This window comes from Anastrepha obliqua, chromosome 4, assembly GCF_027943255.1.
Source record: "Anastrepha obliqua isolate idAnaObli1 chromosome 4, idAnaObli1_1.0, whole genome shotgun sequence".
NCBI classification, from domain to species: domain Eukaryota; kingdom Metazoa; phylum Arthropoda; class Insecta; order Diptera; family Tephritidae; genus Anastrepha; species Anastrepha obliqua.
Genome location: NC_072895.1, coordinates 61,782,209 through 61,796,672, shown reverse-complemented (window position 1 = coordinate 61,796,672; position 14,464 = coordinate 61,782,209). Strand labels below are relative to the sequence as shown.

The 14,464-nt window shown below is 36.6% G+C and overlaps 2 protein-coding genes across 2 annotated transcripts in view; both read left to right on the top strand.

Annotated features, from left to right (window-relative positions):
• Nucleotides 1–5,276, top strand: part of LOC129243718 (uncharacterized) — a 38,732-nt gene extending 33,456 nt beyond the window's left edge. The window contains exons 3-6 of the mRNA XM_054880963.1: nucleotides 923–1,603; nucleotides 1,663–1,740; nucleotides 1,809–2,043; nucleotides 4,374–5,276. Coding sequence (XP_054736938.1) covers nucleotides 923–1,603; nucleotides 1,663–1,740; nucleotides 1,809–2,043; nucleotides 4,374–4,527 — 1,148 coding nt within the window. The 3' untranslated portion in view covers nucleotides 4,528–5,276. The remainder of the gene's footprint in view (nucleotides 1–922; nucleotides 1,604–1,662; nucleotides 1,741–1,808; nucleotides 2,044–4,373) is intronic.
• Nucleotides 5,277–6,387: 1,111 nt separating this feature from the next.
• On the top strand, nucleotides 6,388–9,215 carry LOC129245482 (aspartate--tRNA ligase, cytoplasmic). Its single transcript, XM_054883662.1, has 7 exons — nucleotides 6,388–6,500; nucleotides 6,954–7,084; nucleotides 7,142–7,458; nucleotides 7,527–7,704; nucleotides 7,761–7,989; nucleotides 8,052–8,669; nucleotides 8,739–9,215. The coding sequence occupies exons 2-7, from the start codon at nucleotides 6,974–6,976 to the stop codon at nucleotides 8,900–8,902; spliced, it is 1,617 nt and encodes a 538-aa protein (XP_054739637.1). The 5' UTR covers nucleotides 6,388–6,500; nucleotides 6,954–6,973; the 3' UTR covers nucleotides 8,903–9,215.
• Nucleotides 9,216–14,464: the final 5,249 nt, after the last annotated feature.

Below are 14,464 nucleotides of genomic sequence, written 5' to 3'. Positions count from 1 at the left end.
TGCATTTACATTAAAATTGTTTTTGTTATAAAATCTTAACGGTTTAATCTACAGCCATGAAATTTTGATAGATGATGCAAATGATGTTAAACTATCGATTTCGATAACAAAACAAAAATCGATTATGGTGTGGGATACATTATTTTGGCGGTAATGGCTCGATATGTTCTGACTAAATAAATTTCTTAAGAGAAAACATAGATATTATTATAAATAAATAATAAATATTATTATAAATAAATAAAAATAAAGAAAAAACATAGCCATTTAGCTGATTTTTTCATGTAAAGGCCAAAAATGGTGATATTTTTAAATTGGGGGATATCAGAACTCGTTTTAGAGGTATGGTTCCTTCGGCAAAGTTTCTTATTTTGATCCCTAGATTACGATTTTCACAGAGCAATAAGCGATTTTTAAATCGACCCGCCCTAGTACTCGTATAATACGGACATTTGCAAATCGATCGAAGTGTCGCGATGTACATTGGTGAGCAAAAAATCTGAAGGGAGTGTTTTACAAAAAATGTTATTTCACAAGAATTTTGAACAAAAAAATAATTGTTTTCCTGTAAAATCAACAAATCAAATATTTATAAACATTTTAAAGGGAACCGAAGATCTTTCACTTGAAAAAAGCATACCTAAACTTTCAACATTGAATAAATCTCAAATTATAAATAGAGTTCTCACAATTTACTCAGTTTACTTCTTATTATACTCAAGCCTATAACTATACCAATTTTCGATAAATAACTCCTCTCATCATACTTTATGCTGTTACATACAACCGTTAAGTGAACCCCATTATAATACTCGTACCCCTGTGCACAAGTGGGCGCGGGTATAGGAATTGTTTGTTTTATTGTTGAGCGAATGTAGTAAATAATTTAGTTCAAACACTTTTCTTTTTCATTTCATTTTAGGCATATTCATACCGGAGACGCGTCGTTTCTTCATGTACTCACACTCCGGCTTGTGGCGTCATTGTCGCTACACCACAACGCCCAATGCACTACCTACCGCCAATGTGGTGCGCAACTTCACCTCAATAGCTTATGTAAATCCCAGTACGCTCCTTGATGCCAAACTAAACGCATCAAATCTGAACTTCGTACGTGAATTCAGCGAAGAAATTGTGGAAATGCCAATGAAAAGTTTCACAGAGTCAGCTAAGCGACGTATGTTTGCTCATTGGGTACGTAATGACGAGCTCGAATTTCAGACATTCAAAAAAGCATTTCAAAATCTGGTGTTAAATACAAATGCAACACGTGCTGAAATAATACCAGCGCTAGCTAAACCCATTGCAATTGATCCACTTAATGTGCGAGATATTGAAGCCCGACAAACATTTGGTTCGGCATTGCAAAAGGTGATGGTTAATTCGACGTCGTACTATTTTGTCATACCAGAAGCTGCCCAATTGGCGATATTTCAGGGTTGGAATGAGAGGCAATATGTGCCAAAGCTTTTTTGGCCTTTTGTGCGTGATTTGGGCGTACCGGCGTTTGTGTTGAATGATCATCAGGTGATATTACAGTTGGTGCCACCACTGCCACCAAGTAGCGGCCGGGAAGCTAATGGTTATATTTATCAATCAACGGGTAAACGTTAATGATTCGATTGAAATTGTTCTAAAATACTCAAAGTTATACTTTTCTAGAGCGTTGCAAGTATATCGACATGTTTCCAAATTCGAATGCGCTGCGCAGTGACCCCGGCATTGATGTTGAGTTAATGGGTAAGTGCGAGTATACACCTATGTATGTTGCAAAGTTATTCGCGGCAGTAAAATAAGTATTTTTGCAGATTATATACGAACACAGGCTTCTTTCGCCTGTATTACCGTCTTTGTTATGGGTCTCGGCTCGATTTTCTCATTTTACACTTTCAAGAATCCGCGTTACATGTTTAAGCGGCTGGCAGGTGGTATTCACTTGGTGTCGGCATCCTCCGCCGTGGTAGTCATACAAGTGCTAATTTCATCCGTAGATTACACCAGGACACACTTGTTCTATGCTTATCCCGATGGGGCGAAACTTACGTAAGTACTTTTAATAAAAACTTTAAAATAAGCGATGGAATTGCACTCATTTCACAATCGGGCAATTAACAGTATCAATTCCGGTTCCGGCTGCACGTGCAACTAACTTGGCTTTACCTTTTACTGTTTTGCTACCAAAATGTTCAAAAAGTAATTATACAAGTATTTTGCCATCTTCGTTTAAAGATTAAAAAAGTCCGTAAAGTAATTCTTTGATTGAAATTTGAGAGAATGGAATAAAAAATTGAAATATTAAATTGTGAAGACAAAATCTACAGCTACTGTTTTAGGCTGATTTTTATTAACTTTTATACAGGGTGGGCCATATAGCGTTTGCTTTTTGAACCACCTATTTTTTTGAGAATGGTAACACAAATGGCATGTCAAATGTGTTCATAATTTACTTAAAGGTTTGACGTTTACGAAATGGGACGCTATACGCTTGAACAAAATTGGGAAATATTGAAAACCTATTTCCAAAGTGGTGACTCTTCTTCTTCTTTTCTGATTTTCACACCGCTGGCTACGTCAATAAGCAAAAGTGTCGGATTTGGGGCTCAGAAAATCCACACGTTGCAAATGCATCCACAACGAGTCACTGTTTGGTGCGGTTTTTGGTCTGGCGGCATCATCGGGCCATTTTTTTCGAAAATGAGCGAGGAGCCGCGGTTACAGTAAATGTCAAACGTTACCGTGACATGCTCAACGAGTTGTTTCCAAAAATTGAAGAGGATGACATGGACGACATTTGGTTTCAACAGGATGGTGCAACTTGTCACACTGCCAAAGTTACACTCGAACTTTTGGCTACCGTTTTTGAATTCCGATATCAATTAGCCGCCTCGGAGCTGTGGCTTAAGCCCGTTGGACTATTATTTGTGGACAAATGCTATGCGAACCATCCAGAGACGATTGATGCTTTAAAACTTGAAATCGAAGTTGCCATTCATGAAATTGGAGCCCAAACAATCCAAGATGTGCTTAAAAATTGGGTTGATCGAATGGCCTACTGTAAAGCCAGTCGTGGCAGTCATTTGAACGATATTATTTTTCATTCATAAATGACAATGTTCAATCTTCAAAATAAAAAAAAAGTTTGAAAAAATATTAATTAGTTTTTTTTTTATAGCCGATTCAAAAAGCAAATTTTACATGGCCCACCCTATACAACTGTATTCATGGTTATAGATGGCAAGAGTACCACAGGTACACTACACGTAGTACTTACGTTGATATTCATGGTTATAGAAAGCAAAAGGTTTTGATAACATTTTGTCACTTGGCCATAATCTAAGTTGCAATCTTTATTCTAATTTGTTTTACACTTCTTTCGATATTTATAAGTATGTATAGGGTGTTTTTTTAGAGGTTAGGTTTTCAAGATGAAATAAAATGTATATAATTTAATGTTATGGCCAAGAATTTAGCTTTATTATAAAGATAAGGGTTTGCCATTATGTTTTAAAAATGATTTCGGGCAAGTGGCCGCCGCGGCTGGCTCGAATAAATTCCAGCCGAGAGGCCCAATTTTCAACCACTTTTTGCAGCAATTGGGGCCGTATGTCAGCAATAACGCGCCGAATATTCTCTTCCAAGACGTCAATCGTCTCGGGCTTATCTGCGTAGACAAGCGACTTCACATAGCCCCACAAGAAATAGTCCAGCGGTGTTATATCGTACGATCTTGGAGGCCACGCCACAGGTCCACGGCGCGAGATAATGCGCTCACCAAAAGTTTCCTTCAATAAATCGATTGTTGCGTTGCTGTATGGCATGTAGCGCCGTCTTGTTGGAACCAAAGGTCGTCCACATCAACATCGTCCAATTCAGGCACGAAAAAGTCATTAATCATGGCTCTATAGCGCTCTCCATTGACTGTAACATTATGGCCGGCTTCATTTTTAAAGAAATATGGACCAATGATTCCCTCTGCCCATAGAGCACACCAAACAGTGACTTTTTGAGGATGTAACGGCGTCTCAGCAATGGCTTGTGGATTATGTTCACTTCAAATGCGACAATTTTGCTTATTGACATACCCATTCAACCAAAAGTAAGCTTCATCGCTGAACAAAAACCATTATTTCGAACCGCGCGAACCGAACCATTATTTTCGATTTGCAAACGTTGTTCAGATGTAAGTCTATTCATTATGAAATGGCAAACCAAACTAAGCATAAATCAAGTGACAGCTGTCAAAAAGACCATCTACGAAAAAAGTAGTGCCAACTTGAAAACCTAACCTCTAAAAAAACACCCTTTATATGTTACATATAATGTATATGTTTATGCAAGTTTTCAATCAATTCATTTGTTGTTTTTTTTTTCAGATACGGCTATGGAGTCTACTTGGCTTGGTTTACTTTTGTAGTGAACCTTGTGTGCGGTTTGCTATTCATGTGGTACTCAGGCAAGAAGAAGGGTGCCAAGGCACCGAACGATGAAGTAGCTATGGCTGATGAGCCCACAATAATGGGAAGATAATAACCTCAACGAACTAGCTTTATCTGGCATATAGAAATGAATAATGCCCACCGATCATCTGTGTACCTTAAGATTCTCACATTATGCTCCAAAACTGGACAATTTTCTGGCGAAGCATTAGGGAAATTGCCTCTTCATACCAATGCTTCCTTTTACTGAGACTAAAGAAGTATTCTTCGAATAAATCAAATTAAAACATCTCAAACTTTTATACTCAAACAACAGCGGCTATCGTTGTTTAGAAATTGAAATTAGTCAGAACTTTTTGGGAGTAATTAGTTATATGCTAATGTACATTTTCTAGTTCCTATGTGACTGGTTTTGTAAGAATATTGAATGAAAAGAAGCAATTTTTTACATACTTATGAAAGTATGTAGAACATATATTTAAATGAGCAATCAAATTGAAATTAAAAAGTCACTATTTTTTAAAAAATAAATGTATGTACAATTTTGTAAAATATGCTTGTATGTGCACACACTTAAAGCACGTAAGTATGTGCTTATATGTTTGTATGTGTGTTTAAACTTGTTCACTGTTGAATTAAATTATTAAGCAAATTATTGCAACTGAAAAAAAAAAAATATTGTATAAGAAATTTATAAATGCACATGTACAACTTAATTGAAGGCAGAAGTTTTGTTCAGATGCAAACTTCACGATTTAAAACTATTCTAAGCGGCTGTACGAACATAAGTTTCTCTTATTGCCTTTTTCTATTTATAATAAACAATTTATTCATAATGGAGTTATATTTTTGTTTTTAATAAATATAATTCAACGCCCAAGAATGCAGAAAAGTGTCGTTTCGCAACACAAATTACTAGAAACAGACATTTAAAACCAAAAGTGTGGGTAACAGTAGCACGCATAATTCATTGAAAATTAAGTTCAATCAATTAGACAAATTTGTATTTAAATGTTCCAAGATGGCGGCTTTCCACTTACTGAATAAGGGTCGGGTTTGATATAATGTAACATGAGCAATTTTAGACAAAGTATAATAACTTATTAATGAAACTTGGTGGAGATGTTATGAAGTGGCTCAGAAACAACTTTTATATCTCCCAATTATTCCGGAAATAATAGTTTTGTAATTATCTGACTTTAAAGTGCGCTCGGGAACTTCCCTTTAGTTTGGCACATTAAAATTCACTTAAATTTACAAAATATACACTGACACGCGTGTTTTTACTTATTTTTACATGTGTAATCGAAGTATTTGAATGAAAATTGAATGGTTATGCATTTACCGATATCACAACTTTCCTATTTTAAAGGAGAATAACAACTCATTGGAATTGACAACAGTATAGTGTTGCCGGATACCTGCAAATGAAAATAAAAATATGAACAAAAATAAAGAATTTCAGTTCAGTGTTGATAATAGGGATGAGGGATGGGAGTTAATGTGCATCCTTACTGCACACACACATATGACGATTTCATTTTTGGTTTAATGGTTTTAAAGTGGAAAGGAGTTCTAGCTCCTTGCTAGTCACCTATTCGCGATTGTTGCCAGTCGGTTCGCAAAACTTCGCTATTGTAACAATAAATTTTTAAATTTCTCTGTATTGGAAGAGTATGGCAAGGATCTCTGTAAACTCAACGCAGGGTGACATTTTTACAGCCTATTGTGGGGAATATGATGCACTCTATTTAGGAGAAAATGTATTATTAATTTTCATGTTACAAATGTGCATACTCAGATATATGTATATATTTTTACGACTATGTAAAGATTTTTTATTACTTTAAATTATTTTTGTGTTAAAACTTTTCTGACTCCCAGAATGCAGAAGCAACTCTGTGCTGACACGTCCGCATTTGCTACAATGAGCAAAATGACAGCTGAATTTCGTAGTTGGAGGAATGCAGTGGATGTGAAACGTGTTCTTTGCGTGTCATGTTGCAATTTGTGTGTTTTTAAGAATAAATTCGGGAAAAAACTATACAAAACTCTTTCGAAAAGGTGAGCAGTGAATAAAACATACATTTTTTAAACATATTATGGCAAATAGTGAAATAATAGCGCAGCTTGATAGTGCAACAAAGATTGTGTGGGTAATCACCATGTGATACTTGTGCCAGACATGCAGCTGTGACCCACAAACTAAAAAGTAACGAGATGAAAGCAATCTGAAGCTTTTAGAGCGATGCACTATAGTGGGTGAAGGCGGAATACTTTTGTATATATAAAAATATAGTTTTGCTCTCAAAAACTAAATTTGTGAACATGACGCAATAATGAAAACTGCAGTCGAAAATCAACCGGCCCCCCTCCCCCCAAAAAATGATTTTGTAGAGCTAGTTGCCGCATTGAATGACGTGCATGAGTGTATTTTTTTGTGTTGTAACTTGTTGCTGAACTTTTTTGCTGTTAAATATTTTAATATTTTTTGTACCCGTGCGGTTATTTTTGTAGCCGAACCGATAACACGAAGAATGGTAGCTGATAAGGAGAATGTAGCGACCGCTAGCGGCGCAGTTGAAGGCGATACGACTTCGAAGAAGGCAGCAAAGAAGCAAGCGAAGGAGGCATTAAAAGCTGCAAAGGTTAGACTAATAAAATATTTATCGAATGTCAGTGTTCACTGTATCAACATATCATAGAAAGCTGAGCAAAAAGCCGCAAATTTGGCTAACAACGAAGAAGCTGGCGATGCAGTTGATGTCTCAGCTGATCGATATGGTTCCGCAGGGCTTATCCAATCAAAAGAAAAATTTGAGGAACGCAAATTTGTGCGCGTTAACGAGTTGAGTCAGCATGTAAGTAAGGATGAACTGGTGTGGGTTCGTGGACGTGTGCACACATCGCGCTCGAAAGGCAAACAATGTTTCTTAGTTCTACGTCAGCAGAGCAGTACGGTGCAATGCATTTTGGCTGTAGGTGATCGTATTTCCAAGCAAATGGTGAAATTTGCTGGCAAGTAAGTTTAACGATAAGTTGAAAAAGTTATGTAAAAAAGCTCTTATTCTGCTAAACTAAATTTTGCAGCGTGAACAGAGAAGGCATAATTGATGTCCAAGCTAAAGTTGTTTCAGTTCCCAATAAGATTGAGTCATGTACCGAACAAACAATTGAATTGTGTATCGAACAACTCTTCGTAGTGTCGCAGGCCAAACCGCAACTACCGTTACAAATTGAAGATGCTTCCCGCCCCGATAACCCTGATGTGCGTAGCAATTCACAGCATTCCATGCAGTTCAAACTAATTCTTTGTTTTTGTAGGAGCCAGAAGGCTTAAATATTCGTGTAAACCAAGATACACGTTTGGACAATCGCGTGTTGGATTTACGTACACCTGCAAATCAAGCTATTTTCCGTTTGGAAGCTGGAGTATGTCGTTTATTCCGTGATATTTTGACGACTAAGGGCTTCACGGAAATACATACACCGAAAATTATTTCTGCCGCCAGTGAAGGTGGCGCGAACGTGTTCACTGTCAGCTACTTCAAAGGTAATTAACTACTTCAAGGGTAATTAAGGATGATTTTTCATAATTAATTTGATTTTTCATAGACTCCGCATACTTGGCCCAATCGCCCCAGTTATATAAACAGATGGCTATTGCTGCTGACTTCGATAAAGTTTACACAGTAGGGGCAGTATTTCGTGCAGAAGACTCCAATACACATCGCCATTTGACTGAGTTTGTTGGACTCGATTTGGAGATGGCTTTCAAATACCACTACCACGAAGTGCTGTATACCATTGCCAATACATTCACGGAAATCTTTAAAGGTCTACGCGACAATTACAGTGCCGAAATTGCGGCAGTAAACCAACAATATAAAGTGGAACCATTTAAGTTCCTCGAACCGCCACTAATTTTGGAATTCGCGGAAGGTGTGAGAATGTTGCGAGAAGCTGGTGTAGAAACGGGCGATGAGGAAGATTTGTCGACACCCAATGAAAAGTTTTTGGGTAGACTTGTAAAAGCCAAATACGATACTGACGTTTACGTTTTGGACAAATTTCCCCTTGCGGTACGTCCTTTCTATACAATGCCCGATCCAAACAATCCGACTTATTCCAACTCATATGATATGTTCATGCGCGGCGAGGAAATTCTTTCTGGTGCTCAACGTATACACGATCCCGATTTTCTAATTGAACGCGCAAAACATCACGGCATCGGTGAGTTTTATGAACGCATAAAAAGTGCAGTGTTTCTAATAACTATTCTGTGTATTACTTTTGCTACAGATATAACAACGATTGCTTCGTATGTTGAATCGTTCCGTTTCGGCTGTCCACCTCATGCAGGTGGTGGCATCGGCATGGAGCGTGTTGTCATGCTTTACCTTGGACTTGATAATATACGTAAGACTTCAATGTTCCCACGTGACCCTAAGAGATTAACGCCATAATGCGTATGATTTTGGCTAAACGAACAAGCTCCAGAAAACGAGAAAATTATCTACATCGATTTTTGCAAATGGATTTTAATTGGCTCTTTTGTTTGCTCAGTATCCTTTTAATTGATTTTTTCTTTAGTTCATACAACCAAATTTTTTTTATCGATCATAATTGCTAAAGGTTGTTTCTTTTTTTATTATCACGTAACTATTTACTTAATTAGGCAGTTATGCCTGCAGTTGTACAACAACTAGTTTATAGTAGTATAAAAAATGCAATTATACCTGGCGTAATGGCTGAAATAAAGAAGACGCCTTCAATTAAGTTGTGTTTTGCTATTTATCTGAAGAAGTTGCGTGAACATTAGTCAAAAACGCAGATTGGTTTTCTCTCAGAAGCGCTTGTAAAAAAAAACATAATTTAATGCAGAAGAAGAAAGGTGTTTTTTTCAAAACAATCTTTTATAACGCCTATGAATATACACACATGCATATTAGGCCGGGTCGATTTGTGAGGAAGCAAAAAAATCGCCCATTGCTCTGTGAAAATCATATTCTAGGGATCAAAATAAGAAATTTTTCCGAAGGAACCATACCTCTAAAACGATTTCTGATGTCCCCCAATTTGGGTCGAACTTTTTACTTTCTTTTCTCATGTAAAGGCCAAATATGGTGATATTTTGAAATGATTGTATGTGGAACCCCCCAGGGGCGTGCCACTGGCATGGGTGGATCGGACGTCCAAAGTTAGTGGGGGTCGGTCATACATTTGGACTCGATTGGAGCACTCTAAATGGGTCAAAGTGGGATTTTTCGTTCGACCCAAATTGGAGGATATCAGAATTCGTTTCAGAGGTATGGTTCCTTCGGCAAAGTTTCTTATTTTGATCCCTAGAATACGATTTTCACAGAGCAATGAGCGATTTTTAAATCGACCCGCCCTAATGCATATATAACTTTCGAATGATATCCATGAAGAGTTGGATATGAATATGGAAATATGGAGGGCCAGACATTTGTCCAAGCACTGAGGCAATAATGGCCATTGCACTTAAGACCAAGGTATAGGTAGAACCGTAGAACCGACTGTCGTGGGAACGATGAGAGGATTGTCGATTATGTCTATAGTGGCCATATATCGTCGCCATGGATTGTACCATGTAATTAGTTCTATCAGGACTCGTAGTTCAATCCTTCTCTCAGTCAGGGATCAAATCAATCAGATCAGGATTTTCGCTACTACCTTGTCCGATCTTTTCAAAAAACTCTTGGTGGTTTTGCAAGCTTCAGTACTGCAGCAACGGTTTTCATGAGATTTTTTACTGAGAGTTGTGATGTAGACAACTGTTCCTGCTATACTTAGCCCGCCCTCAAATATGCTTCGGTCCAATTAGGTACTCCAAGAAACCGTAATTCTTCAATTCACCAGCTTGACCACCCTAATGTCCCGGCACTCATGCAAACTTGCCGCCTTGTAACAGAGTTAAGCCTTAGCTTACACTCCTGAACAATTTTTTAAGAGGTGAAAACGGCTTCTAAAGACCCATGAAAGGTTAATTTTGTTCCCTTTCTGGAGTTATTTTTTTGCAATAACTGAAAAAAAGAAAAAATATATTATAGAAAATGGAAAATAAATGAAACTTTTTTTGTGTTCAGCAACCCCAAATTAGTTTTAAAAAACACTTTTTTAACGAGGTACTCCTTTTTATGGAAATTTGTGTATACTAGTGTAGCGGGCCACATTTTATTATTAATAATAATTAGCGCTTACACCTTTTGTTGAGTATTTGAACGAGCTCCTCCTCCTATTTGTGGTGTGCGACTTGATGTTTTCCCATTAATGGAGGACCCACAGTTGTATGCCGCCTCCGAACGGCAGATGATTCTTTGAGCTTTTACATGGCAGAAATACACTCAGGGGTTTGGTAGTCGCGCACCAATCATTCGGCAATTTATTAATCACATTTAATATAATTATCACTCAAGGCAAAGTATTACTTCCTCTTGAAAATTTGATCCCTGTATTTTTGATGTCCTTGAAAATTGTTTGTAAAAATGCAATTTTTTTTACAATTAAAATAGACTACTCTAGGTAATTTCTTATTAGAAAAGTAGTTAATATAAAAAAAATTCAAAAACCACCAAAAAAGACCTAAAGTTAATGCAAAAATCAGAATTTTTATTGGCATGCATTTGAATTACTTAACTTAAATTTTTTCTAAATTTGCATGTTGGGTTTAAGAAATAAGAGAAAAATATCGAACATTGTTATCTTATACATTTGTTTGTTCCATTTGTTTCTTTTTTTATTTATTTATTTATTTATTTATTTATTATTTTTTTTTGAAAAGTCATTGCACTGCTAAGATTATTTTCAATAATACTAAAATAATATTGAGATCAGTAATAAATTGTTTGCAAAAAACAAATCAAGCGTAATAGAATTCAAAATCGGAGAGATGCTAATTTGCATAATAAATAATGCGGGAATGCAGGCTTTGTAAAAATCAAGAGCCAACTTACAGCGCACTTCAAAATATGTATGTATGTATGTACATCAATGCAGCACCACTACATTAGAGGCTGCTCTGCCGATAAAGGGCACAAAGTGCGTTGCATACACAAAGGCGCTCGAATGAGCAATAAAATATTGAGAACAAATTTCAATTTACATATATTTCAGTAACGCAATAAGAGAATTTCATTTATTCAAAAATTAGGTACATAAAACACTTTTTTTGTTTTTGGAAAAAAACAAAGTGAAATAAGCACTAGGCTGTTCAATAAGTTTGCGGTTCGATAAGAACAATACAATGTTATGGTTTGAAATACACTTTATTATAAGCATCAATGCAATTGTTCCAACGAGATTCCAATTTATGAATTCCATCCCTGAAGTGAGAATCTGGGAGGGTTGCAAAATACGCTTCCACAGCTGTTATGGATTCATCATTTGATGAAGAACGCTTTCCACGCATGAATTGTTTAAGGACTGGCAACAGATGGAAGTCGCTATAGGACAAATCTGGAAAATAAGATGCATGTTCCAATAATTCGAACTTTAATTCATGGATTTTAGCCAATGTCAAAATTCTCTTCTGAAACGGAGCATTGCCCTGATACAAATTATTTCTTTTGCAAGCTTCGTCTTTTTTCACGAAGTTTTTCCTTCAGCTGGTCTACAAGATTACAATAATACTCAGCATTTATTGTTTCACCAGTTTGAAAGTAATCCATAAATCCATCTTGGCCGATTTCTGGACACGAACTCGTTTCAGAGCCGAAGAACCAAGTGCTCATCACTCTTTAGCCTTCTGTTTTGATTTCAAATCATGGTGATAGACTCAAGTCTCATCCAAAGTGATGAATCGATCTACAAAATCCCTTTTTAATTAATTTTCTTAAAAATATACCCGACCTTCGAAGAAATCTGAGTAGATCTTGTGGTGCCAAGGAGCCAAGGTGGTCGCTTCTTAACACATCAGTATCAAGGACCTCAAGCCTGATTCGGGCGAAGGCCGGGCAGATGCACAGAAAGTGGTCCGCCGTCTCACCCTCCTCTCCTTTCGGGAGCATAGGGCCTTGGCAAGTCATTTCCATCGTAGACGGTTCTGTGCTGTTGTTTTTGCACCGTCCCATGAGATGTCGGCATCTAGTAGTTCGCGCAGCATCGACCTTCAGCAAGTTTTTTTTTTTGGTCGACCGCGACCACTGCTCCCTTGCGAGTTCCAGTCCAGTGCCATTCTCGTGATGCTATCTGTTGGTTTTCTCAATCTGCGATCTATCCATTGCCACACTTTCTGCGTTTGATTTGCGTACGGATGGGTTCCTCGTTCGTTAATCTCCACAGTGCGTCGTTACTGATGGTGTTTGACCAGAATATTCTGCAGATGATGCGGAGCCATTTGTTGATGAAAGATTGTAGCCTCTGTGTGATAGTGTTAGAGACCAGCCATGTTTCGCTTCCGTATAACAATACGTATTTCACGCATGAGCGTAGATTAGTGCGCCTAGAGATTTGACCCATGTTAGCATCAGGATATTATGTCTCCTGACATAGTTCGGCCTGGATTTACATGACTCAACTACTCTTGAAAAATTCACTTGATCCTTTCAAAAACGCTCTAAATGTTGCGGAGAAAGTCGCATTCGAATGGGTTTTTGTTCTATTGTTAGCGAATGCGGCACCCATTGCGCAGACTGCTTTGTGGAATCCAATACTTCAGTCAAAATATTGCTTACACTGCTCAATGGGATGCTTAGGGCTTCTACTAAATCTCGTTCAGACACTCGACGATTTTCCAATACGATATCCTATACCTTTCTACGATTTCTGACGTTGTTGCTGTTTTTGGACGTCCTTGAAGGGGATCATAAAGGCTTTAAGTTCAGCAGCCCATCTTTCTACTAAACTAATTGATGGCAAAAAGTCTTTATTCACTTTCAATATTCGTTCACAAATTTCCTTTGCTTTTAAACGTTCCAAAAATTTTTTATTTATTTTATTTTATAAAGGTTTACATAGCAATAAAATTATTATACAAACTGAAAGTAGTGCAGCGCTAGCATCGGAGGCTTTCGGCTGGAAAAAATAAAAATTCAATCACTGCTCGATACTTGATTTTTTCCATTGCAGAAGATATTGTGACCCGGCGATACTAAATGGCTTGTAAACAAAGAATGAATTGGCAGATTGGAATGAAACTTCAGATACGTGCATACGTTCATATGAAGAGTGTATCAACACTGCAAAACTTACTGAACAACCTAGACTATGACATTTCGTTTTTCTATACGCTTATTTGACATGTATATTGTAGTTGACTTAACCCTTTTTTACTTTTTTTTATGAAATGAGAATGTATGAAAAAATTAAATTCTGGAATTAAAAATAGTTTTAAAACAAAAACCAAAAAAAAAATAATTATTTGGAAAAAACATAAAAATAAAAGTCAAGGGGAATACCGAAGACTTGTTCAAATAATCACAACACTGAGAGTGAATGGATTCTATTTTACAGTGTGTTTGTAAAGCAAGTGGATTTTGATATCTCCGGTAAAAAAAAACACAAACGAGTTAATAAACTTATCCACAAATAGACGAGTTGTTTACGTTCATATTGTCAAATAAGCCTACGTCAAATACTTATCGTTTCGTTCACTTTAGTACAAAACAGGTTGAGGGCATTTTAAATATGTACATCCTGTTCAAAATATACGATTCGAGATTCAACTATTTTTTATTTTTTGTATTTGATTTTTTCTTAAAAGTATAAGGCATTTTACAACAAAAACTATAAAACTCAAAGCTCAAAATTTTGTGCGAAATTTACAAAAAAAATGAATATTCAAATTTAAAAAAATTATCAAAAAAGGTTAAACTGTTTAATCCGATTATTTGGAATATTCCAGGTATCCAAGTTTTATAGCCCATTAAATTTCGAGTCGCCTTGAGATTGGCATTAGTTTGATGAGCATCAATAATATTTTGATGATCAAAATTGTTTGTTCGCCTTGGATCCTACAAAGGAGTTCAAAAGTGTATTGATCATCATGGAGAATATTTTGAAAAGCA